General features: G+C 38.5%; 1 protein-coding gene across 5 annotated transcripts in view; it reads right to left on the reverse strand.

Annotated features, from left to right (window-relative positions):
- PDE1A (phosphodiesterase 1A) overlaps positions 1 to 26,616 on the reverse strand; it is a 300,656-nt gene that overhangs the window by 78,314 nt on the left and 195,726 nt on the right. For all 5 annotated transcript variants that reach the window (XR_007517882.1, XM_049887595.1, XM_049887593.1 and 2 more), the window contains exon 3: positions 5,182 to 5,364. Coding sequence is in view for 4 of the 5 variants with exons in the window: in XM_049887595.1 (XP_049743552.1) it covers positions 5,182 to 5,364 (183 nt within the window). In the remaining variant the exon portion in view is untranslated. The remainder of the gene's footprint in view (positions 1 to 5,181; positions 5,365 to 26,616) is intronic.

Below are 26,616 nucleotides of genomic sequence, written 5' to 3' on the forward strand. Positions count from 1 at the left end.
TTTCTCCATCTTCAGATAGTCAACCAAGATGGCATAAACCGAATATAAGAAATCCCTCCATAGGTTCGTGAGAGAACAGAATCAATCTGATTCCCCTAATGGGTTGAAGCAGCAAAAGGTTTCTATTCAGGACTCTGAAAGACGCATAGTTCATCCACAAAGTCCTGGAAGGAGAGAATTCAACTGGTTAGTAATCACGTCCCTTAATTTTTATATCAAGTTAGTCCATAACAACCTGCATTCCTAAACTCTATTGCTGTGACTTCTCTCCTCAAAATGCCTGGACTTAACCATAATTTATCATAATTTGTATTAGGGTCTTTACTATATCAAGAACAGTCATGTGGAAAATATTCCGTATCTTTTACAAACCCACTATGGAAGATATCGATTGTTTTGAGTCAATGTTCCTTATATTAAAAAAACATGACACATATTTCTCATTTTCTAGGTGAAAGCTTTTTTCTTTTAAGATAATGAAATCCAAGTAATTCATCATGTTTTTCTTTTTAATGTTAACATGTTAGAAGCTCAGAATTAAAATATTCTATTTAATTATATCTCTAGGCTTTCTAGATAAAGCGCTTCCCTATTTTATTATAAGGCTGTTGTTACTGTATCTTTATTTTCATCTTTCCATTTTACGTTTATTTTAAATGACCTTAAATCATTTTTGGAGTTCTGATGGCGCAGTGGTTAAGAGCTCAGACTGCTAACCAAAAGGTTGCCGGTTGGAATCTACCAGGTCCTCCTTGGAAACCCTGTGGGGCAGTTCTACTCTGTCCTATAGGGTTGCTTTGAGTTGGAATTGACTCGAAAGCAATGGGATCTTTGGTTTTAAATCATTTTTAGATGTGAGTGATTAGATATAACTAAAAATATTATCCTTATCCTCTACCTCTATTGGAATATTTCAGAGCAGTTTACAAATAAAAATACTTATGATATTAATTATGCCATTGATTATTCTAACCTTTCAGGGCAAGAAAACTACTAATCATACTACAAAAGATTTGGAAAGTAAATCCTGTTAACAATGATACTTAGATTTTTGTTTTGGAGGGAACAAATGGTCTTTTTATCTATTTTTCTAGTCATTATTACAAAAAATAGAGGTGCAGGGAAAATGAAAGAGTCACAGGAGGAAAAGGGTAAATACAAAAATCAATCAGAAATGTGATATTTTAAAAATTAAGTAAATTCAGTTTGCCTGCATGGTACAGAAAAGCAGTATGACATTGTTGTGGTTTGCCATTGAGTCTATTCTGATTTATAGTGGCCCTACAGGACAGAGTAGAACTGTCCCATAGGATTTCTAAGGTGTAATCTTTATGCAGTCGGACTGCTACATTTTTCTCCTATGGAGCAGCTGGTATGTTTGAACTCCCAATATTTTTATTAGCAGCTGAGTACTTAAACACTGTGCAGTCAGGCTCGTTTTGCAGTATGATATAGCAGTATGGATGTGGGAACTTATGTTTTGAATCACAGGTTAGTCACTCACCAGCCATGTGACCTTTGGAAAGCTATTTAATGTCATGCTTCTGTAACACGGGGATAATTATATCTATAATTTTTTTGTGAAGAGTAAATGATATAAATTCCTGGAATATAATAAGTACTTAATTAACGAAATCCGTTATTATTGTTTTTGTTACTATTCTCAGCACACCACTGGTGCCAATTCCTTCATTCTCTAGGGCTCCCAAGGCTCACTTAGAACTCTGGTGATACTGAATTTCTTAGAATTGGAGTTGGTTCAGAAATTTCTATTCCTATAACCAGAAATAGAACATTAGGATGGGAAATGAGGATGACTCATCCTGGAGTGAGGATGACACTAAGAGAAATCTTAACTTAAACCTCACACTTTAGGAAAAGGGGCCCTTGCACTCCAGCAGCTCCATGGGTGAAAGACCTGACAATCTGCTCCTGTAAAGATTACAGCCAAGAAAATCCTATAGGGCAGCTCTATTCTGTCACATGGGATCACCAGGAGTTAGAATCAACTCAATGGAACACAACTACAACAACAACAACACATTTTAGAAAATAGTGGATGTATTATACGTTTCTGAAAAAAAATAATGAATTTTTGGTCTCCTACAGGTAGTTAAGAGCCCTGGCGATATAGTGATTAAGAGCTTGGCTCCTAATCAAAAGGTCAGCAGTTCAAATCCACCAGCTGCTCCTTGGAAACCCTTATGGGGCAGTTTTACTCTGTCCTATAGGGTTGCCATGAGTCGGAATCGACTTGACAGCAGTGAGTTTGATTTTTTTGGACAGGTGGTTAAAGTCCAACTGGAAATGTGGTGGGTTATTTTTGGAAGTTTTTACTGTAATTACAAAATATAATTTTAAAACTTTACAAAACACTCTCCTGTGCCAGTTCCTGTGCTAGGCAACAGACTAGTGGAGAAAAAGGGAAATACAGTCACTGCTTTCATGGGACTTATTCCAGTGGTGAAGAGAGACAACAAATAAGAAACGATGTATGATTACAATCAAGAATAAGTGCTGTGAGGTAAACCACTGGCTGGGTGAAGAAATAATGACAGACAGCGTACAAAATGGTCAGGGAAGGCCCTGGAAGGATAAAAACGGCCATCAAAGCTGAAGGGTGGAGCGAATCATTCCTGAAAGAGGAAACAGCAGGAGTGATGGCCCAAAAGCAGGGAAGAGTTTGGTGACGTTCACAGAATGAGATATTTTAAAAATGAAATAACATTGAGTCAGCTGCACTCCGTGGCCTAGACAGGAAGTATGATATGGCAAAGAGAATAGTGTTTTGAATCAGGCTGGTGTAGGTGGAGTTCAGTCAGGGATGTGAGAAGCATTAGATGAGGCTGAGAGGGAAAAGAAGCCTAATCATGCAAGGCCATGACACAAAGTTTACTTTAATATAAAGTGAAATTGGAAACTATCATATGGTTTTAAGCTTAGGAGTGACAACAACTAATTTATATTTTACAATATCACTGCAGAATGACTTCTTTGGAGAAGGAAAGTGAGGGAGAGGAGAAAATCCCTAGAAGGCTACTGTAATATTTCCAATGGTAAATAATGGAGGTTCAGACTGGGGTGGCAGGAGTGGAGATGAAGCAGTGCCTGGATTCAGGATACAACTGGGTAAGACAATCACCAGGACTTGCTGAGGCACAGAACCAACGGAGGGGATACTTGAGGGAGAACTCAAGGTGATTTCCTAACTTTCAGGGTTGAAGATGATTAGTTTTAAAAATTCAGGATAAACATATCCTGCTATTTCTATGTGCTTACCAGTTAGGACTCACAAATAATAAAAAGATTTCATTTTCATACGTGACTAGCACATTTACTTTTTTTAAGACTTTGCGTTAATTTAGCTAAAGTATATTTTAATATTTCTATAGACTATTATACAAAATTTGCTTCAAGTAGGATATAAAAAAATGGAAATTTAACACACTAATATATTTTTCAGAATTCTTCATCTCTTATGGAATAGAAACAGAAGTTGGATTACATCCATAGTTTGCAATTCTTTGAAGTTTTTCAAATTCTGTAATATTTTCTTAACAAACAAAAAGACAAAAATACTCTCCCTCAGCAAATCAAACATTATCTGTGATACTCTCACTGACTTTCTGAGTTACAATTTGGATATTTTCAATTTTATGTTATAGAAAAGCAGTAACTGTCATACTCTTACCTAAATGTTTTATAAAAATAGAAACATGGTTATAGATATTCTTTCACGTCTATTCTACCTTGTCCTGCCTGCCTATTGCAGACTTCTAGCCTACCCTCCCCCTACCTAGCAAAGTTGGGCCCCAATTAATGTGCTAAGGGGGGCAGTGTTACATCACCAAAATCATCAGATTGTTTAATATGAGGATTATTTTATCTAAGCCAATTAGATAATACTCAAAATAATTTGAATAATCACTGAATGGATGTTGTTTGGGGTAATACACAGACACAAACTGAAGCTGTGTATGCTACGGTTATAACACATCTTTAAATGGTATAAACTACTTCTTGCAATGTATTCTCAGGTACCTTTTTAGAAACCCAAATGTGCTTCCCATTATTCCTTTAGCAGAGAGAAATTAAAGTTTATAATGTTTATTAAAAGTAATGATTAAAGATATGAGTATGAAAAATCATGTGGCTGCCATTAAATCTAATTTTACATACATTGATGGAAGTCATTTCTCCATATTCCAATTTCATTAGTTTTCAAATATTGAAGTAATTTTTTGTATATAACTTCATATAATATAATCACTTTTGATATGAAGGATTTCTAATACCGATGTTTCAACATAGCCAGATATAACATGATTATTTCAGGTCTTTTTGTAGTTTTAGGTCGAAACATCCTGTTTCCTAGATTGAAAGATGTATCATGTTCTTAAGGGCTAAAAAAAAAAAAAAAAAAAAATGCAAAATTGGGTCATATTAACATGACTTTTATGCACAGAAACTCTGGTGCTTTGACTGGGTGCTTCTAGGAGCTATCAGTATTCCTTGCTTCATTGACATAAATTTCTTGGAAATTTCTTCAAAAGTAGACACGAGAGAGATTTGCTGGGGGATAGGAAGAGAGTGATCTTTTCTTTTCAGATGAGAAAAAGGCCCGCTTCATTTCTGTGTGTAGGTTAGCATCCAGTGAAGGATTCCCAGTATTTTATGAGTCGTTACCTTTTATTCAGATAAAATTATGTACCAGATGAATGCATTCAAATTATTTTTAAACAGTTATTTACAATGGTTCATTTGAGAAGAATGCTCATTCAAAAGGCTTTTGCTTTCAGTTTTTATGTCAATTAAAAAAAAAAAAGAATAATCAATCTAGGACAAGGCATTTTTGTTATAAAAAAACAAACCAAACCCAGTGCCATCGAATCGATTCCGACTCATAGTGACCCTATAGGAAAGAGTAGAACTGCCCCATAGAGTTTCCAAGGAGCGCCTGGAGGATTTGAACTGCTGACCTGCTGGTTAGCAGCCGTAGCACTTAACCACTACGCCACCAGGGTTTCCATTTTTTGTTATAGGTAAGCTTATCAAGAAGTCCTAAACCTGTTCACTCTAGATATATTTATCATTGCAGTTTTCCTCAATAAATAAAATATAGTTAGTTTATTTGCTGCCTTTCAAAATGTATTGTCTTAAGACATCAACAATTTCACTTACCTTTCCACAAAAATTCCAGCTTGAACAGCATGCACAATGCTCCGAAATTTTGGTTTTTCCTCGGGTTTCCTTTTTGTCATCCCCATTTTCCGTGTAAAGGTAGAAGCCAACCAGTCCCGGACTTCCAATGGGACTGAATCAGACTCAATGTCAGAGAGCTCATCATCGGTATCCAGCAGTCTCCTACAAAAATTCAGACAAGTTAAGCTTTAGAAGAAGTGAAGAAAAACTAATACTAGCAACAACACAAAGCGTTGCAACGGGATTTAAAATACAGTAAATCACTGTCTGATCTAAGAGCTATTTGAAAATAGATTTTGTTAACATTTAGAAAGCTCTTAATTTCTCAGATTGATTCTCTTCTGAAGGCAAGGTCTAATGCACTTCAACATTTGAAGCTTCCCACACATTTAAGTACAATGATAACCCGTCAGGAGATATCAGGTGTTAATATCATTAATATGTCCATTGTTGTTAATTGCCATTGAGTGGGCTCCTACTCATGGCAACCTTATGTATAACAGAAAGAAACATTGCCCAGTCCTGTGCCATCTTCACGATCGTTGGTATGTTTTAGGCTGTTGTTGCAGCTACCCTGCCAATCCATCTCATTGAGGGTTTCCTTCATTTTCACTGACTCTTTACTAAACATGATGACATTTTCTTGAGATTGGATCATTGATAAACTATTCTAATATTATGAATAAACCTGAGATAAGATAGGAAAAAGAGTTAATAAACAGATGTCTACTGCTGTTAAAGGAAAGAATAAGTGGAAAGAAAAAAGAGGGATGAAGTTATAATAGTCTGATATTTAATAATCTTGTATATATAGTACAGATAGTACGTACTATTTGAATAAGGACTTGGAGTTTACAAAATGCTTTTGTGTATGCGATTTCATTTGATTAGTACCTTTAAATTATAGAAAAACAATACTTTAAGTACTCTAAAAGATAGTCATTCGATATCACTATCACAGATGAAAAAAATTTGTAAAAATAGAATAAAATAAAGATGACAAATATTGATTAACATGCTATTTTGGTATAGTAATTTTCTACCAATAATCCATCAAAGGAAATAAGAACAAAACAAAAATTCTTCAGTCTATTTGAATCAGGGTCCTTTTTTATATTGGCTCTTCAGTATATGTGAGTTGACACTACAGGATTCATGCAAACATATGTTGAAATAACTATATTAGAATATGATTTGTATCAGGAATGCCAAAATTTCCTCCTCTGTCTTTCTGGGAAGCTCTTACAAAGTTACTTTAAGAACTGTAAGAACTGCCCTTGCTAGGCTACTATCTTTCTGTCTCAACATTTTCCAGGGTTATGAATAAGACAGAACGAGAATGTTGATAGGATAATAACCTTGACAGGAAAATAAATGGATTATTTTGAAACCTCATTTCAAGTGACTGAGTCAGTGTAACTGGAAGAGAAACACCTCCAGTTAAACACAAATGCAACCTTGGGGTTAGCACTGCTCACCAAGGAAATCACCACAATGTGTGGGGAAGAAAAAAGGCTCTTCTGTATAAGCTCCAAGTGGTTTAACTGGACTAACAAGTAATGACACCTGCGATGAACAAGGGACCTAAGAAAATGTTTTTAAGGATGGTCAGCCCCATTGATCAACAACTTCCTAAACGTCTAAACCAGGAAGGTAGTGTAATAGGTTCCCCGCAAATACCAAACAGCTTCAGAAAGCTCTGGAGCTTCGCCAGGAAGTACATAGGGCAGCTCTGCCTGTAGTTTGAGTTGGTTACTTCCTTCTTGGTGCACCAACTAAATACCTTGGACCTATTTTTGGCACACTGTAGCTTTGACCTTTGAGTTTTGTTCACTTTGCAAGTTTCTTTGCACAGAGTGAGGTTTGAGGATTATGATTTGAAGGAGGAAACGTAGCCAGAGATAATAGTGTGTGCTAATGTCACCTATGGTCTCCAGAGGGCAGAAATTAAGAAAGGGGCAAAAATTGGAGACCCATCCAAAGTACATAATGCTACAAAAAAGAGGTTCAAAAGATAACACACAAAAGAGTAAATCTTCTTTTTTCTTTAACATGACTGACTACATATACTGCCATTTCCTATAAACACGCAAGAGGTCAGTCATTTGCCCATATTTATTTTTCATGCTATTAAAAAAGCATAAACGCATTTACAAAACATCTTACTTATGAAAAAATAAACATGACAAGTGCTAGAGTTACAAAACCACACATGTATATATGAAGATAAAAAAGACTTACGATATAGGCAGAGCTAACGTGGCACTATAGACAGAAGCACCACACCATTCCTCCACAGCAAAGACTAGAAAAACTAAGTAAAACAGAGACAAACATCAGTCCTACAACCCTAAGCATCAAATAAAGAGATAAAGAGCTCAACCAAGCACCGAATGGAATAAGAAACAGACAGAGAACAGAGATCGAGGAGAGATATACAGTGGAGGTCCTCTATCAGCTAACACAGCATGGATTCACCATCTTGGACTCCTTGGCCACTGAGAACTGCAGACAGGGAGTACGGGAAAGCAGCTTCACAGAGCTCCCAGCAAGAGACACAGCACCCAGTAACCAGTGAAACACGTTTTCCCACCCCCCACCTTTCTTTTCCCTGCTTGGCCTCTGCCACCTCCTGGAGGGCCGGGGTTGCTTAGCCAGGGAGACATTGACTACTTGCTTGGACTTGCCCTGCCCACACTGGCTGGCTCCTTCAGGGACATTTTTTTGTAGCAGTTTGTTGCTTTTTTTCAGCTTCTTTTGGTTTCTTCTCTCTCATCTCCTTCCCTTCCTTTCTCTCAAACACCTGGCTCTGTGTGCCATTCTCACTCCTTCTTGACAGGCTGTGAAGTGCTGCTCATTTGAAGAACCACTTCCCTGGTCTGTGCCACCATGTCAGTGGAATCCCTGGGGGCATTTTTTTTTTTTTTTTCATTTTTGTTTTTCTTCATTTCTCAGTTTCTCGTCTGTCTCTACTTTCCTTCTGCTGTCTCACAGATACCTGGCATCGTGTGCCATCTCCACCCCTTCTAGATGAGCTGCACAGTGCCTAGCAGCTTTGGAGCCACTTCCCTGGCACACGCCACCGAGCCAGTAGGCTCTTTTGGGAGTTTTTTTTTCTTTTCTCAATTTCTTGTCTCTCTACCATCCTTCCCTTCTTTTCTCCTGAATACCTGGTGTCGTGTGCCATCTCTCCTCCTTCTAGATGGGCTGTGCAGTGCCACACTGCTGGGGAGCCAGTTCCCCAGTCTGCACCACAACACCAGTGGGCTCCCTTGGAGCATTATTTTTCTTTCTCTCTTCTTTTTCTTTTCTCAATTTCTTGTCTCTCTCTAGCATCCTCCCTTACCTATCTCCAGAACACCTGGCACTGTGTGCCATCTCTGCTCCTTCCTGAAAGGCTGTGCAGTAGCACTTGACTGGGGGCTGATTTCTGGTGGTCTTCCTTAGGGTATTTTTCTTTTTCTTTCTTTTTTATTTTCAGTTTCTTGTCTCTCTGTACCTTCCTTCCTTATCCTTCTCCTGAAGGCCTGGTATGAGTGCCATCTCTGCCTCTTCTGGACAGGCTGTGCAGTGCCACTCAGCTGGGGACCCACTTCTGCTGGGCTCCCTTGGGCCATATTTTTTTCCTTATTCTTGTTTTTTCTTGGTTTCTTGTCTCTCTCTACCTCATTTCCTTTCCTTCTTTCTAATCACCTGGCAACTTTTTTTTTTTTCCTTTTCTTTCTCGGTTTCTTGTCTCTATATTCTTTCCATTCCTTTCCCCCCATCACCTAACCACGTGTGCCTCTCTCTCTTTTTTTTAAATCTAGTTTATCTCTCTCTCATTTCCTTTCTTCTGTCCACCTAGCTGCAGGTGCTGTATCTGTTCCTTCTTGACACAAAACTTAGCTAGAAAGCCACTGGCACACAGCTTTACCAGGTATATGCCACCTCAACAGCAGGTTCCTTAAGCACTTTTTTTTTTTTGACTCCTGTTTCTCTCTCCTCTTTCTCTTCATTCCCACACTCATTAGCACCACACATCACAACTTTCCTCCTCTCTCCTGCCTATCTGCACTGTGCACTGAACTTTGCATCCCAGTAAAGCACAAGCATGGTCTACCAGAACCTGCCCTTTACTGACCCCTATGCCTGCCCTGTCATTCCCAGTACATGCCACAAATGACACATCCCAGCCCCTCCTTTTCGGCTGGATCTGCCCTGCTGCACCACAGCTAACTGAGAAGCTCTGCCCATTATGCAAGGAGGTGAGAAGTATTGTTCTCCAACCCGCTGCCATCGAGCTGATTCGATTCCAACTCATAGCGACCCTACAGGACAGAGTAGAACTTTTCTTTTGTTCTCAGACATGATCAAACAACAAAGAATGCCCAGTTGGTCTACTAAGATATAACCAAATAAAACAAGAAAGCAGGATGAAACAAACAAACCTACAATCAGTAAAAGAAGAACATAACTACTGAATGTCCCAAAGACAGCAGAAAATATCAAAACATAAAAAATAGAATGGAATGGTTCCAGTAGGCATTCAAAATAAAGCAGATGACCTTCTAGTAGAAGAAAAGGCACTTGAACTACTTGATAGAGAATTCAAAAGTCTAATATTCAGAGCTATTCAAGAGTTGAAGGAAAAAGCAGACAAAAATGAAGAAAAATAGATGAAATCAAGGAAGAGACAGACAAAATCACGGAAAAGACAAAACAATGGAAGAATTCAGGAAAATAATACAGGAACAAAATGTCAAAATAAATTCCCAACTAGAAATCATACAAAAACAGCAATTAGAAATCCAAAAGAGAAGCAACAAAATTTCAGAAATGACAGTGTCATAGAAGGTTTGAGGAGCAGGTTTGAACCAAGGAAAAAAAGGATCAGTGACACTGAAGACAAATACATGGATACCACTTCGAGGAGAAATCAGAGAAAAGAATGAAGAAAAATGAAGAAACACTGAGAATGATATGGAATACAATCAAAAGCAAAAACGTGCAAGTGGTCAGAGTTGCAGAACAGGGGGAGAAAATGGAAAACAGAGATGATCATTGAAGAATTGCTGACAGAAAACTTCCCTAACATTATGAAAGATGAAAAGCTGACCATCCAAGAAGCTCAAAGAACCCCATACAGGATAGGCCCCAAAAGAAAATCATCAAGGCATATAATAACCACACTCGCTAAAACCAAAGACAAAGAAAGAATCCTGACAGCAGTTCAAGAAAAAACAAAAAGTCACATACAGAGGGGAAATAATAAAACTAATCTCTGATCTATCCTGAAGTACAATGCTGTCAGTGATAGGATAATATCCACATGCCTACAAGGAAGACCAGTTAATATGACTATTATTCAAATTTATACAACAACCACTAAGGCTAAAGAAATTCAAGATTTTTACCAACTTCTGCAGTCTGAAATTGATCAAACATGCAATCAGTATGCATTGATAATTACTGGTGATTGGATTGTGAAATTTGGAAACAAAGAAGAAAGACTGGTAGTTGGAAAGTATGGTCTTGGTGACAGAAATTATGCCAGAGATAGCATTATAAAATTTTACAAGACCAACAACTTCTTCACTGCAAATACATTTTTTCACCAACATAAATGGTGACTACACATGTGGACCTTGCCTGATGGAATACGCAAGAATCAAATCGACTACATCTGTGAGAAAAGACAATGAAAAAATTCAATATCATCAGTCAGAAAAAGGCCAGGGGCCGATCGTGGAACAAACCATCAGTTGCTCGTATGCAGCTTCAAGTTGAAATTGAAGAAAATTAGAACAAGTCTACGAGAGCCAAAGTATGACCTTGAGTATATCCCACCTGAATTTAGAGACCATCTCAAGGATAGATTTGATGTGTTGAACACTAATGACTGAAGACCAGGTGAGTTGTGGAATGACATCAAGAACATCATACACGAAGGAAGTAAGAGGTCATTAAAAAGACAGGAAAGAAAGAGACGACGAAAATGGATACCAGAAGAGACTCTGAAACTTCCTCTTGAACGATAAGTAGCGAAAGCAAATGGAAGAAATGATGAAGTAAATGAACTGAACAGAAGATTTCAAAGCGTGGCTCAAGAAGACAAAGTACAGTATGAAATGTGCAAAGAGCTGGAGATAGAAAACCAAAAGGGAAGAATATGCTCTGCATTTATCAAACTGAAAGAACTGAAGAAAAAAATTCAAGCCTCAAGTTGCAATAGTGAAGGATTCTATGGGGAAAATATTAAACAACTCAGGAAGCATCAAAAGAAGATGGAAGGAATACACAGAGTCACTATATTAAAAATAATTGATTGATGTTCAACCATTTTAGAAGGTACCATATGATCAGGAACCAACAGTACTGAAGGAAGAAGTCCAAGCTGCACTGAAGGCATTCATGAAAAACAAGGCTCTAGGAATTGTCGCAATACTAATTGAGATATTTCAACAAATGGATGGAGCGCTGGAAGCACTCACTCATCTATGCAAAGAAATTTGGAAGACAGCTACCTGGCCAAATTACTGGAAGAGATCTATATTTATTCTTATTCCCAAGAAAGGTGACCCTACTGACTGTAGAAATTATCACACAATACCATTAACATCATATGCAAGTAAAATTTTGCTGAAGATCATTCAAAAGTAGCTGCAGCAGTATATCAAGAGGGACCTGCAAGAAATTCAATCCAGATTTAGAAGAGGACATGGAACCAGGGATATCATTGCTGTTGTCAGATGGATTCTGTCTGAACAGTGAATACCAGAAAGATGTTAACCTCTATTTTATTGACTATGAAAAGGTATTCAATTGTGCGCATCATAACAAATTATAGATAACATTATGAAGAATGGGAATTCCAGAACACTAAATTGTGCTCATGAGGAACCTGTACATAGATCAAGAGGCACTCATTTGAACAGAACAAGGGGATACTGTGTGGTTTAAAGTCAGGAAAGGTGTGTGTCAGGGTTGTAGTCTTTCACCATACCTATTCAATCTGTATGCTAAGCAAATAATCCGAGATGCTGGACTATATGAAGAAGAGCAAGGAATCAGGATTGGAGGAAGGCTCATTAACAACCTACATTATGCAGTTGATACAACCTTGCTTGCTGACAGTGTAGAGAACTTGAAGCACTTATGGATGAAGATCAAAGACCACAGCTTTCAGTATGGATTACACCTCAACATAAAGAAAAAAAAAATCCTCACAACTGAACCAATAAGCAACATCATGATAAACAGGGAAAAAACTGAAGTTGCCAAGGATTTCATTTTACTTGAATCCACAGTCAGTGCCCATGGAAGCAGGAGTCAAGTAATCAAAAAGTGCGTTGCATTGGGCAACTCTGCTGTAAAAGACCTCTTTAAAGTGTTGAAAAGCAAAGGTGTCACTTTGAAGACTAAGGTAAGCCTGACCCAAGCCATGGCATTTTTAATCGCCTCCTATGCATGTGAAACCTAAAGGATGAATAAGGAAGACCGAATAAGAATTGATGTGTTTGAATTGTAGTGTTGGAGGAGAATATTGAGTATACCATGGACTGCCGAAAGAATTATTCCTTCCTCTTCCTGTTGTTAATTTCTACTTTGACGGCATTGTGATCAGAGAAAATATGTTATCTTAATGTTTTGGATTTTGTTGCGGGCTGGTTTGTGGCCTAAGACATGGTGTTTTCTGAAGAATGTTTCACGCACTTTAAAAAAGAATGTGTACTTTGCAGTTGTATCCCCTGGTTCTGTTCAAACGACTGCCTCCTGACCTATGTACAGGTTCCTGATGAGCACAGTCAAATGTTCTGGAATTCCCTTTCATAGCAATGTTATCCATAATTTGTTATGATCCGCACAGTTGAATGCCTTTGCATAGTCAATAAAACACAGGTAAACATCTTTCTGGTATTCTCTGCTTTCAGCCAGGATCCATCTGACATCAGAAATGATATCCCTGGTTCCACATCCTCTTCTGAATCGGGCTTGAATTTCTGGCCATTCTCTATGGATATATTGCTGCAGCAGCTTTTGAATGATCTTCAGCAAAATTTTACTTGCGTGTGATATTAATGATATTGTTCAATAATTGCCACATTCAGTGGGATCATCTTTCTTGGGAATAAGCATAAATACAGTTCTCTTCCAGTCAGCTGACCAGGTAGCTGTCTTCCAAATTTCTTGGAAAAGACAAGTGAGCACTTCCAGTGCTGCATATGTTTGTTGAAATATCTCAGCTAGTATTCTGTCAATTCCTGGAGCCTTTTTTTTTTTTTTTTTTTGCCAATGGCTTCAGTGCAGCTTGGACTTCCTCTTCAGTGCCATCAGTTCCTGATCATACGCTACCTCCTGAAATGGTTGAATGTTGACCAATTCTATTTGGTATAGTGTGTTCCTTCCGTCTACTTTTGATGAGTCCTGTGTCATTTAATATAGCATGAATGTAGATGCAAAAATTCTAGCCAATAGAATTCAGCATCACATTACAAAAATCATACACCAGAGTAAGAGGCCAAGATGGCTGACTAGGTAGACGCTACCTCGGATCCCTCTTGCAACAAAGACTCGGAAAAACAAGTGAATTGATCACATACATGACAATCTACAAACCCTGAACAACAAACACAGATTTAAAGAGTTGACCTGAGTGACAGAGACAGAGAACGAACAACTACGGGGAAGCAGCGACTGTTTTCGGAGCCTGGAGCCAGCGTCCCAGTCAGGTAACCTTGGCGCTGAGCTTAGGACTGGGCGCGGGGGAGCTGAGCACAACATCCTGTGATGGCGCAAACACGGGGAGCAGCCCTACCCCCTGAACTGACCCCGGAAAGGGGGCCCAGCTGTTCCGCGCGGGCAGCGCAACGATGCGGCTGGCAGGAGGAGAAGTCGCCGGGAGCCAGCGACTGGTTTTGGAGCCGGGAGTGCAGCATCCCAGGTGGGGAACCTTGGCCCTGGGCTTTGGACTGGGCCCAGGGGAGCTGAGCACGGCATCCTGCCACGGCACAAACATGGGGGGCAGCCCTACCCCCCTGAACTGACACCGGGAGGGGGCCCAGCCGGTCCGCGTAGGCGGCGCGACAACGCAGCTGGCGGGAGGAGAAGTCCCCGGGAGGCAGAGACTGTTTTTCGAGCCGAGAGTGCAGCATCCCAGCCAGGGAACCTTGACGCTGGGCTTTGGACTGGCAGTGGAGGAAATGACCGCAGCTTCTGTGGGCCAGACCCTCGGGGGCAATCTCTACCCAGCCAGCACACATAGGCAACATGCCTATAGGAAATCTCAGATAAAATAGTCATCCCAAGCAAGATAAGGAACTTTGTCTATATTCCGGGGTGCTACTCTCTCCTGTTTTTCTGAACCCTCCCCTCCCCTTCCCAGGCGGCTTCATTAACATTGGAATTTCCTGAGCCAGAGGGAGAACGGCTCCGCGGCTTTTCTTTTCCCCTTTTTTGTTTTTGGTCTTTTCCTAACCCATTCTTCTGGCCTGAGAGAAGCAATCACAAAGAACCCAGGGACCAAAAATCCTTCCCAAATTGGACAAAAAACACAGAAGCAGCTCCAGCCAAACGTACGTGATCCATATCTCGGCTTTCATCCCTACAGGGAACAAGGTGGCTATTATAATGCAAAGGCATTTCTGATAGGGATCTGACTGCATTTTTTTTTAGCAGATTTACTGGAAAAACAAGTTCTACAGCTCTGATATCTCTGCGTATTCAACAGAGCCGTAACTGACCCACAACAGGGAACTAAGGGCCGAAGCTCCCCCTAGACCACCTAGCCTCCTGCCTTAGGGGTCTAAGGAGGGTGACACCTACCAATCTGTAGAGGTACTTGCATTGGGGGCCTAAGGTACAGCTGCAGAGCCCTCCCACCAAGGTGCTATAGGAATAGAGACACACCTACCTCACTGACACTTGGGGGAAGCCTGTCAGCATCCTGCCCCCCTGGAGGGTGAACCCCAGCTGCTAACAGAATCTGGTGCACACAACTACCACCACTACTTCTCGAGGTGGATAGGTGTTAGGGTGCAGCACACACTTGATGATCCAAAATCAGATTCTACTCAAGAATAGTGAATAGATTCAGGCATATATATCTGGCAACAGCCCAAACCAGCTGGTAATAGGTCATAAGTGAGTCAAGGGCTACAACAATCAAGACAGCACAATCTAGTAGCCCATCCACGTATACTGAAAGAAAACAAAACAAGATAAGACTCAGTGAGCAAATACAGAATAAATCACTACAATATCTTAGTGATGGCTCGGAGACAGCAGTAGATATCAAACCACATAAAGAAGCAGACCATGACAGCTTCTACAACCCCCCAAACAAAAGAATCAAAATCTTTCCCAAATGAAGATACAATCCTGGAATTATCAGATACAGAATATAAAAAACTAATCTACAGAATGCTTCAAGACATCAGGGATGACCTCAGAAATGAAATAAGGCAAACTGCAGAAAAAGCCAAGGAACACACTGATAAAACAGTTGAAGAACTCAAAAAGATTATTCAAGAACATAGTAGAAAAATTAATAAGTTGCAAGAATCCATAGAGAGACAGCATGTAGAAATCCAAAAGATTAACAATAAAATTACAGAATTAGACAACGCAATAGGAAGTCAGAGGAGCAGACTTGAGCAATTAGAATGCAGAGTGGGAAATCTGGAGGACCAGGGAATTAACACCAACATAGCTGAAAAAAAATCAGATAAAAGAATTTAAAAAAATGAAGAAACCCTAAGAATCATGTGGGACTCTATCAAGAAGGATAACTTGCGTGTGATTGGAGTCCCAGAACAGGGAGGGGGGACAGAAAACACAGAGAGAATAGTTGAAGATCTGCTGACAGAAAACTTCCCTGACATCATGAAAGACGAAAGGATATCCATCCAAGATGCTCATCGAACCCCATTTAAGATTGATCCAAAAAGAAAAACACCAAGACATATTATCATCAAACTTGCCAAAACCAAAGATAAAGAGAAAATTTTAAAAGCAGCCAGGGAGAAAAGAAAGGTCTCCTACAAGGGAGAATCAATAAGAATAAGTTCAGAGTACTCAGCAGAAACCATGCAGGCAAGAAGGCAATGGGATGACATATACAGAGCACTGAAGGAGAAAAACTGCCAGCCAAGGATCATATATCCAGCAAAACTCTCTCTGAAATATGAAGGAGAAATTAAGATATTTACAGATAAACACAAGCTTAGAGAATTTGCAAAAACCAAACTAAAGCTACACGAAATACTAAAGGAAATTGTTTGGTCAGAAAACCAATAATATCAGATACCAGCACAACACAAGGTCACAGAACAGAACATCCTGATATCAACTCAAATAGGGAAATCACAAAAACAAATTAAGATTAATTAAAAAAAAAAAAAAAGCTCAAAACAGGGAATCATTGAAGTCAATATGTAAAAGATCACAGTAATCAAAAGAGGGACTAAATACAGGTGGCATAGAACTGCCATATGGAGAGGGATACAAGGCGATATAGGACAATACAAGTTAGGGTTTTACTTAGAAAAATAGGGGTAAATATTAAGGTAACCACTAAGAGATATAACAACTCCATAACTCAAAATAAAAACCAAGAAAAACGTAACGACTCAGCAAACATAAAGTCAAATACTATGAAAATGAGGAACACACAATTTACCAAGAAAAACGTCTCAGCACAAAAAGTAAGAGGAAAAATGAAATTGTCAACAACACACATAAAAAGGCATCAAAATGACAAACGCTTACTTATCTATAATTATGCTGAATGTGAATGGCCTAAATGCACCAATAAAGAGACAGAGAGTCTCAGACTGGATAAAGAAACACGATCCGTCTATATGCTGCCTACAAGAGACACACCTTAGACTTAGAGACACAAACAAACTAAAACTCAAAGGATGGAAAAAAATATATCGAGCAAACAATAAGCAAAAAAGGAGTAGCAATATTAATTTCTGACAAAATAGACTTTAAACTTAAATCCACCACAAAGGATAAAGAAGGACACTACATAATGATAAAAGGGACAATTGACCAGGAAGATATAACCATATTAAATATTTATGCACCCAATGACAGGGCTGCAAGATACATAAATCAAATTTTAACAGAACTGAAAAGTGAGATAGACACCTCCACAATTATAGTAGGAGACTTCAACACACCACTTTCGGAGAAGGACAGGACAACCAGTAAGAAGCTCAATAGAGACACAGAAGACCTAATTACAACAATCAACCAACTTGACCTCATTGACTTATACAGAACTCTCCACCCAACTGCTGCAAAGTATACTTTTTTTTCTAGCACACATGGAACATTCTCTAGAATAGACCACATATTAGGTCATAAAACAAACCTTTGCAGAATCCAAAACATCGAAATATTACAAAGCATCTTCTCAGACCACAAGGCCATAAAAGTGGAAATCAATAACAGAAAAATTAGGGAAAAGAAATCAAATACTTGGAAACTGAACAATACCCTCCTGAAAAAAGACTGGGTTAAAGAAGACATTAAGGAGGGAATAAGGAAATTCATAGAATGCAACAAGAATGAAAATACTTCCTATCAAAACCTCTGGGACACAGCAAAAGCAGTGCTCAGAGGCCAATTTATATCGATAAATGCACACATACAAAAAGAAGAAAGAGCCAAAATCAGAGAACTGTCCCTACAACTTGAACAAATAGAAAGTGAGCAACAAAAGAATCCATCAGGCACCAGAAGAAAACAAATAATAAAAATTAGAGCTGAACTAAATGAATTAGAGAACAGAAAAACAATTGAAAGAATTAACAAAGCCAAAAGCTGGTTCTTTGAAAAAATTAACAAAATTGATAAACCATTGGCCAGACTGACTAAAGAAATACAGGAAAGGAAACAAATAACCCGAATAAGAAATGAGAAGGGCCACATCACAACAGAACCAACTGAAATTAAAAGAATCATATCAGATTATTACGAAAAACTGTACTCGAACAAATTTGCAAACCTAGAAGAAATGGATGAATTTCTGGAAAAACACTACCTACCTAAACTAACACAATCAGAAGTAGAACCACTAAATAGACCCATAACAAAAAAAGACATTGAAACAGTAATCAAAAAACTCCCAATAAAAAAAAGCCCTGGCCTGGATGGCTATACTGCAGAGTTCTACCAAACTTTCAGAGAAGAGTTAACACCACTACTACTAAAGGTATTTCAAAGCATAGAAAATGACGGAATACTACCTAACTCATTCTATGAAGCCACCATCTCCCTGATACCAAAACCAGGTAAAGACATCACAAAAAAAGAAAATTACAGACCTATATCCCTCATGAACTAAAGGTATTTCAAAGCATAGAAAATGACGGAATACTACCTAACTCATTCTATGAAGCCACCATCTCCCTGATACCAAAACCAGGTAAAGACATCACAAAAAAAGAAAATTACAGACCTATATCCCTCATGAACATAGATGCAAAAATCCTCAACAAAATTCTAGCCAATAGAATTCAACAACATATCAAAAAAGTAATTCACCACAACCAAGTGAGATTTATACCAGGTATGCAAGGCTGGTTTAATAATTAGAAAAACCATTAATGTAATCCACCATATAAATAAAAGACAAAAACCACATGATCTTATCAATCGATGCAGAAAAGGCATTTGACAAAGTCCAACACCCATTTATGATAAAAACAATCACCAAAATAGGAATTGAAGGAGAATTCCTCAACATAATAAAGGGCATCTATGCAAAGCCAAAAGCCAACATCACTCTAAATGGAGAGAGCCTGAAAGCATTTCCCTTGAGAATGGGAACCAGACAAGGATGCCCTTTATCATTGCTCTTATTCAATATTGTGCTGGAAGTCCTAGCCAGAGCAATTAGGCTAGACAAAGAAATAAAGGGCATCCGGATTGGCAAGGAGGAAGTAAAATTATCTCTCTTTGCAGATGACATGATCTTATACACAGAAAACCCTAAGGAATCCTCCAGAAAACTACTGAAACTAATAGAAGAGTTTGGCAGAGTCTCAGGTTATAAGATAAACATACAAAAATCACTTGGATTCCTCTACATCAACAAAAAGAACATCGAAGAGGAAATCACCAAATCAATACCATTCACAGTAGCCCCTAAGAAGATAAAATACTTAGGAATAAATCTTACCAAAGATGTAAAAGACCTACACAAAGAAAACTACAAAGCTCTACTACAAGAAATTCAAAAGGACATACTTAAGTGGAAAAACATACCTTGCTCATGGATAGGAAGACTTAACATAGTAAAAATGTCTATTCTACCAAAAGCCATCTATACATACAATGCACTTCCGATCCAAATGCCAATGTCATTTTTTTTTTAAGGTGATAGAGAAACAAATCACCAACTTCATATGGAAGGGAAAGAAGCCTAGGATAAGCAAAGCATTACTGAAAAAGAAGAAGAAAGTGGGAGGTCTCACTCTACCTGATTTCAGAACCTATTATGCAGCTACAGTAGTCAAAACAGCCTGGTACTGGTACAACAACAGACACATAGACCAATGGAACAGAATTGAGAATCCAGATATAAATCCATCCACATATGAGCAGCTGATATTTGACAAAGGCCTGGTGTCAGTTAATTGGGGAAAAGATAGTCTTTTTAACAAATGGTGCTGGCATAACTGGATATCCATTTGCAAAAAAATGAAACAGGACCCATACCTCACACCATGCACAAAAACTAACTCCAAGTGGATCAAAGACCTAGACATAAAGACTGAAACGATAAAGATCATGGAAGAAAAAATAGGGACAACCTTAGGAGCCCTAATACAAGGCATAAACAGAATACAAAACATGACAAAAATGACGAAGAGAAACCAGATAACTGGGAGCTCCTAAAAATCATACACTTATGCTCATCTAAAGACTTCATCAAAAGAGTAAAAAGACCACCTACAGACTGGGAAAGAATTTTCAGCTATGACATCTCCGACCAGCGCCTGATCTCTAAAATCTATAGGATTCTGTCAAAACTTAACCACAAAAAGACAAACAACCCAATCAAGAAGTGGGCAAAGGATATGAACACGTACTTCACTAAAGAAGATATTCAGGCAGCTAACAGATACATGAGAAAATGCTCTCGATCATTAGCCATTAGAGAAATGCAAATTAAAACTACGATGAGATTCCATCTCACTCCAACAAGGCTGGCATTAATCCAAAAAACACAAAATAATAAATGTTGGAGAGGCTGCGGAGAGACTGGAACTCTTATACACTGCTGGTGGGAATGTAAAATGGTACCACCACCTTGGAAATCTATCTGGCGTTTATCTTAAACAGTTAGAAATAGAACTACCATACAACCCAGAAATCCTACTCCTCGGAATATACCCTAGAGAAATAAGAGCCTTCACACAAACAGATATATGCACACCTATGTTTATTGCAGCTCTGTTTACAATAGCAAAAAGCTGGAAGCAACCAAGGTGTCCATCAACGGATGAATGGTTAAATAAATTGTGGTATATTCACACAATGGAATACTACGCATCGATAAAGAACAGTGACGAATCTGTGAAACATTTCATGACATGGAGGAACCTGGAAGGCATTATGCTGAGCGAAATTAGTCAGAGGCAAAAGGACAAACATTGTATAAGACCACTATTATAAGATCTTGAGAAATAGTATAAACTGAGAAGAACACATACTTTTGTGGTTACGAGGCGGGGAGGGAGGGAGGGTGGGAGAGGGTTTTTAATGATTAATTAGTAGATAAGAACTGCTTTAGGTGAAGGGAAGGACAATACTCAATGCATGGAAGGTCAGCTCAATTGGACTGGACCAAAAGCAAAGAAGTTTCTGGGATAAACTGAATGCTTCAAAGGTCAGCGGAGCAAGGGCGGGGATTTGGGGACCATGGTTTAAGGGGACTTCTAAGTCAATTGGCAAAATATTTCTATTATGAAAACATTCTGCATCCCACTTTGAAATGTGGCATCTGGGGTCTTAAATGCTAACAAGCAGCCATCTAAGATGCATCAATTGGTCTCAACCCACCTGGATCAAACGAGAATGAAGAACACCAAGGTCACACAAGAACTAAGAGCCCAAGAGACAGAAAGGGCCACATGAACCAGAGACTTACATCATCCTGACACCAGAAGAACTAGATGGTGCCCGGCCACAACCGATGACTGCCCTGACAGGGAGCACAATAGAGAACCCCTGAGGGAGCAGGAAATCAGTGGGATGCAGACCCCAAATTCTCATAAAAAGACCATATTTAATGGTCTGACTGAGACTAGAGGAATCCCGGCAGTCATGGTCCCCAAACCTTCTGTTGGCCCAGGACAGGAACCATTCCCGAAGACAATTCATCAGATATGAAAGGGACTGGACAGTGGGTAGGAGAGAGATGCTGATGAAGAGTGAGCTATTTATATCAGGTGGACACTTGAGACTGTGTTGGCATCTCCTGTCTGGAGGGGGGATGGGAGGATAGAGAGAGTTGGAAGCTGGCAAAATTGTCACGAAAGGAGAGACTGGAAGGGCTGACTCATTAGGGGGAGAGCAAGTGGGAGTATGGAGTAAGGTGTATATAAACTTATATGTGACAGACGGACTTGATTTGTAAACGTTCACTTGAAGCTCAATAAAAGTTAATAAAAAAAAAAAATCATACACCACCATCAAGTGGCATTCATACCAGGTATGCAAGGATGGTTCAACTTTAGAAAATGAATCAATGTAATCCACCAAATAAATAAAATAAAAGAATCACGTGATCATCTCAATTGATAGAAAAGTCTTTCGACAAAGTCCAACACCCATTCTCAATAAAAACGTTCAGTAAAATACATAATAAAGGGCACCTATATAAACCAACAGCCAACATCATTCTTAATGCAAAGAGGCTGAAAACATTCCCCTTGAGCATAGGAACAAGACAAGGATGACCTTTACCACCATTCCTATTTAACATGGTGCTGGAAGTCCTAGCTAGAGTAATAAGGTGAGAAAAAGAAATTAAGGGCACCCAAATTTGTAAGGAAGAAGTAAAAGTGTTTCTATTTGTGGATGATATGATACTATACATAGGAAAACTCAAAAGACTCCACAAAAAAAAACTACTGGAATTAATAGAAAGATTCAGTAGATTAGCAGGATACAATATAAACATACAAAAATCAGTTGGATTCCCATACACCATTAAAGAGAATGATGAAAAGGAGATCAGGAAAACAATACCATTTATAAAAGCCCCTAAAAAATAAAATACTTAGAAATAAATCTAACCATGGTGTAAAAGACATATACAAAGAAAACTACAAAATACTACAGCAAGAAATCAAAAGAGATGTACAAAAATTAAAAAAAAAAAAACCAACCATGTTCATGAATAGGTAGATTCAACTTTGTGAAAGTATCAGTTCTACCCAAAGGAATCTACAAATACAATGCAATCCTGATCCAAATACCAACAGTGTTCTTCAAAGAGATGGAAGAACTAATCATTAACTTTATACAGAAAAGGAAGAGGCCCCGGATAAGTAAAGCACTACTGAAGAAGAAGAATAGGAGGACTTGCACTACCTGATCTCAGAACCTACTATACAGCTACTGTAGTCAAAACAGCCTGGTACTGGTACAACAACATATACATTGATCAATGGAACAGAATTGAGAACCCAGATGTAAATCCATCCATCCACCTACAGTCACCTGATCTTCGACAAGGGCCCAAAGTCCATCAAATGGGAAAAAAGACAGTATTTTTAACAAATGGTGCTGGCAAAACTGGATGTCTATCTGCAAAAAAAAAAAAGAAAAGAAACAGGACTCATAACTCACACCATACACATAAAAACTAATTAAAAATGGATCAAAAACCTAAATATAAAACCCAAACTATAAAGATCATAGAAGAAAAAATAGGATGAATGCTAGAGGCCCTAATATACCTCTATAAGATAAGCTCCATAACTGAGATCTTCTAAAAATTAAACACTTATGCTCATCAAAAGTTTTCACTAAAAGAGTAAAAAGAGAACCTACAAACGGAAAAAAATTTGCTCATGATGAATCTGACAAAGGTCTAATCTCTAAATTCTACAGGAAAATCCAACACCTCTACAGCAAAAAGACAAATAATCCAATTAGAAAGTGGGCAAAGGAAATGAACAGACACTTCACCAAAGAAGAAGTTCCAGCAGCTAACAGACACTTGAGGAAACGCTCATGATCATTAGCTGTTAGAGAAACGCAAATCAAAACCACAATGAGACAACATTTACCCAGCCATTACTGTCACAAATCAAAAAAACAGAAAATTACAAATGTTGGAGAGGCTGCACGGAAATTGGAACACTTATACATTAAAAAAGAAAAAAAAAAAAATTTTTTTTTTTTCACTGCTGGTGGGAATGCAAAATGGCACAACCATTTTGCAAAATGATATGGTGCTTTCTTAGAAAGCTAGAAATAGAAATATCATATGATCCCCAGCAATCTCACTCCCAGGAATATATCCTAGGAAAATAAAAGCCATAACACAAATAGACATATGCACACCCATGTTCATTACAGCATTGTTCACAATAGCAAAAAGATGGAAACAACCTAGATGGCCATCAAAAGATGAATGGATAAACTATGATACATAGACACAATAGAGTATCATGCAACAATAAAGAACAATGATGAATCTGCGAAGTATCTCACGACATGGATGAATCTGGAGGGCATTATGCTCAGTGAAATAAGTCAATCACAAAAGGACAAATATTATACGAGACCACAACTATAAAAACTCGTGAAAACCCACAAAAAGAAACAATCTTTGATGGTTATGAGGGAGAGGAAGGGTGGGGATGGAAAAGCACTAAACAAACGATAGATAAGTAGTAACTTTGGTAAAGGGTAAGACTGTACACAGTACTAGGGAAGCCAGCACAACTTGTATAAGGCAAGTTCCTGGAAGCACCATAGACACATCCAGACTCCATAAGGGGCTGAATAAATGGACCAAAGGCTGTGGGGACCATGGTCTCAGGGAACATCCAGCTCAATTAGCATAACCTGGTTTATAAAGAAAATGTTCTACACTCTACTTTGCTGAGTAGTGTCTGGGGTCTTAAAACTTATGAGGGGCCATCTAAGACACTCCGCTGGTCTCACCCCATTAGGAGCAAGGGAGAATAAAGAAACCAAAGACACAAGGGAAAGATTAGTCCAGAGGACTAATGGACCACAGCTACCATAGCCTCCACTAGACTGAATCCAGCACAACTAGATGGTGCCCGGCTAACACCACTGACTGCTCTGACAGGTATCACCATAGAGCATCCCAGACAGCTGGAGAAAAATGTAGGAAAAAATTCCAACTCACAGAAATAGATCAGGCTGACAGAGAGTGGAGAAACCCTGAGAGTATGGCCCCCAGACACCCTTTCAGCTCGGTAATGAAGTCACTCCTGAGGTTCACCCTTCAGCCAAATATTAGGCCCAAAACAAAACCAGAGTAAAGGGGTACTCCAGCCCAGGAGCAAGGACTAGAAGGCAGGAGGGGTCAGGAAAGCTGGTAATAGGGAACCAAGGTCAAGAAGGGGAGAGTTTTGACATGTCATGGGTTTAAAAACCAATGTCACAAAACAATATGTATACTAATTGTTTACTAAGAATCTAGTTTGTTTTGTAATCCTTCATCTAAAGTACAATAATAAAATAAATATAAAATATGAAAAAAAAAAGACTTACATAGTTGGAAGGAAATACGGATTAATACTTACATTAAAGCGTTTTCATCTTTCTTTTGACTCTCACGTTTGGATGGTTTTGATTTACAGGAAAAGCACTGACAGCCTAACTCAAAGCAATTTATTTTCCTTTTCCTTTTGTCCATTTTAAGTTATATTCCTTAACATATTGCAGCAAGATGCTATACTACGTGGCTTGAAAATTATATCTCTTTAAAGATTATGCCATTGCTATTATTATTTTTTTTTTTTTATTATGTTTAGTTCTGAAACATCTTGCTTCCTAGAGAGAAAGATAAGCCATGTAGTGATCAAATAAAACCATAGAACAGGACAGACAGAATGGGAATCCATTGTGGTGTAATTCTGTGATGTCACTGTCCTCCAAGTATTCTACTGCTGCCTTGTTTTATCAGCTAATCTTAGTTAAATGACAGGCAGAAGGGAAAGATTAGTCCAAATTAGCAGCATATTTGATGCTATGATTTAAGGCTATATTTCCTAAACTCATAAATCACCCAACAGATAATCAAACATAACAAAATGAGCATGTGGAAATGATACCCCACGTAACAATGAAAGAGTCAGAAGTCTGGCAATCCTCAGTCATGATGAGTGGTGTCATTTATTGAGAGGGAAAGAGCATGTCATTTCAGGGAGAAAGTGATATGGATTAATTAGTACGTACAGGAACATAGGGTCGCTATGAGTTGGAATCTACTCGGATGCAGTGGGTTTGGTTTTTTTTTGTTGTTGTTGTTTACAGGAATAAAAAGAGTGTGTAAAGAGAAGAGCATGCAATATGCTATTGTATCACTAAGAAAGTAAAACATGAGAAAGCAACAAATCCCTCAATAAATGGAGAATGGCTGTAAAAAGAATACTTTCATCACTCACGAACACTGTGGTAATTACCAGGGAAGGTTCTAAATCAGGTAGAAGATTAAGGTTCAACTCTCTAGTATATTAATATTTTTAATAGAGCATATAAATTCTATTTCTAATCTAAAAATCCCATAAAAGTCCCATTTGTAATATTCTAAAAAGCTGTTTTACCCATTATAGAACTAAATACCATACTGTTTAAAACCAAAAAATCAAGCTCATTGCCAGCGTGTCAGTTCCAACTTATGGTGACCCCGTGTGTTACAGAGTAGAACTGCTCCATAGGGTTTCCTTGCTGTAATCTTTATAGAAGCAGATCCCCAGATCTTTCTTCTATAGCATTGCTGGGTGGGTTCAAACCACCAACCTTTAGGTTAGACCAAAAAAAAAAAAAAACCCACACTGAATCCTTTGCTGTCATGCCGACTCTGACTCAAAGCAACCATATAGGACAGGGTAGAACTGCCCCATAGGGTTTCCAAGACTGTAGTCTTCACAGAAGCAGTCTTTGGAGCAGCTGGTGTGTCCGAATCATTGACCTTTTTGGTTAGCAGTTGAGTGCTTAACCACTGTGCCACCAGTGCAAACCACTGACACCGCCCAAGGACCCTTCATACAGTTTAGATGTTATGAAATTATTGTCAGCCTAGGAAGTGATTTAAAAATCGAAAAAGTTAAAATGACATTGGGCCCATGGGACTTATATTCTAAAGGAAGGAAAAACTAATAATAAATAAGTAAACAGAAAAATATATTAAATTTAATACTGTTT

The sequence above is a fragment of the Elephas maximus genome, chromosome 6, assembly GCF_024166365.1.
Source record: "Elephas maximus indicus isolate mEleMax1 chromosome 6, mEleMax1 primary haplotype, whole genome shotgun sequence".
Classification (NCBI taxonomy): Eukaryota; Metazoa; Chordata; class Mammalia; order Proboscidea; family Elephantidae; genus Elephas; species Elephas maximus.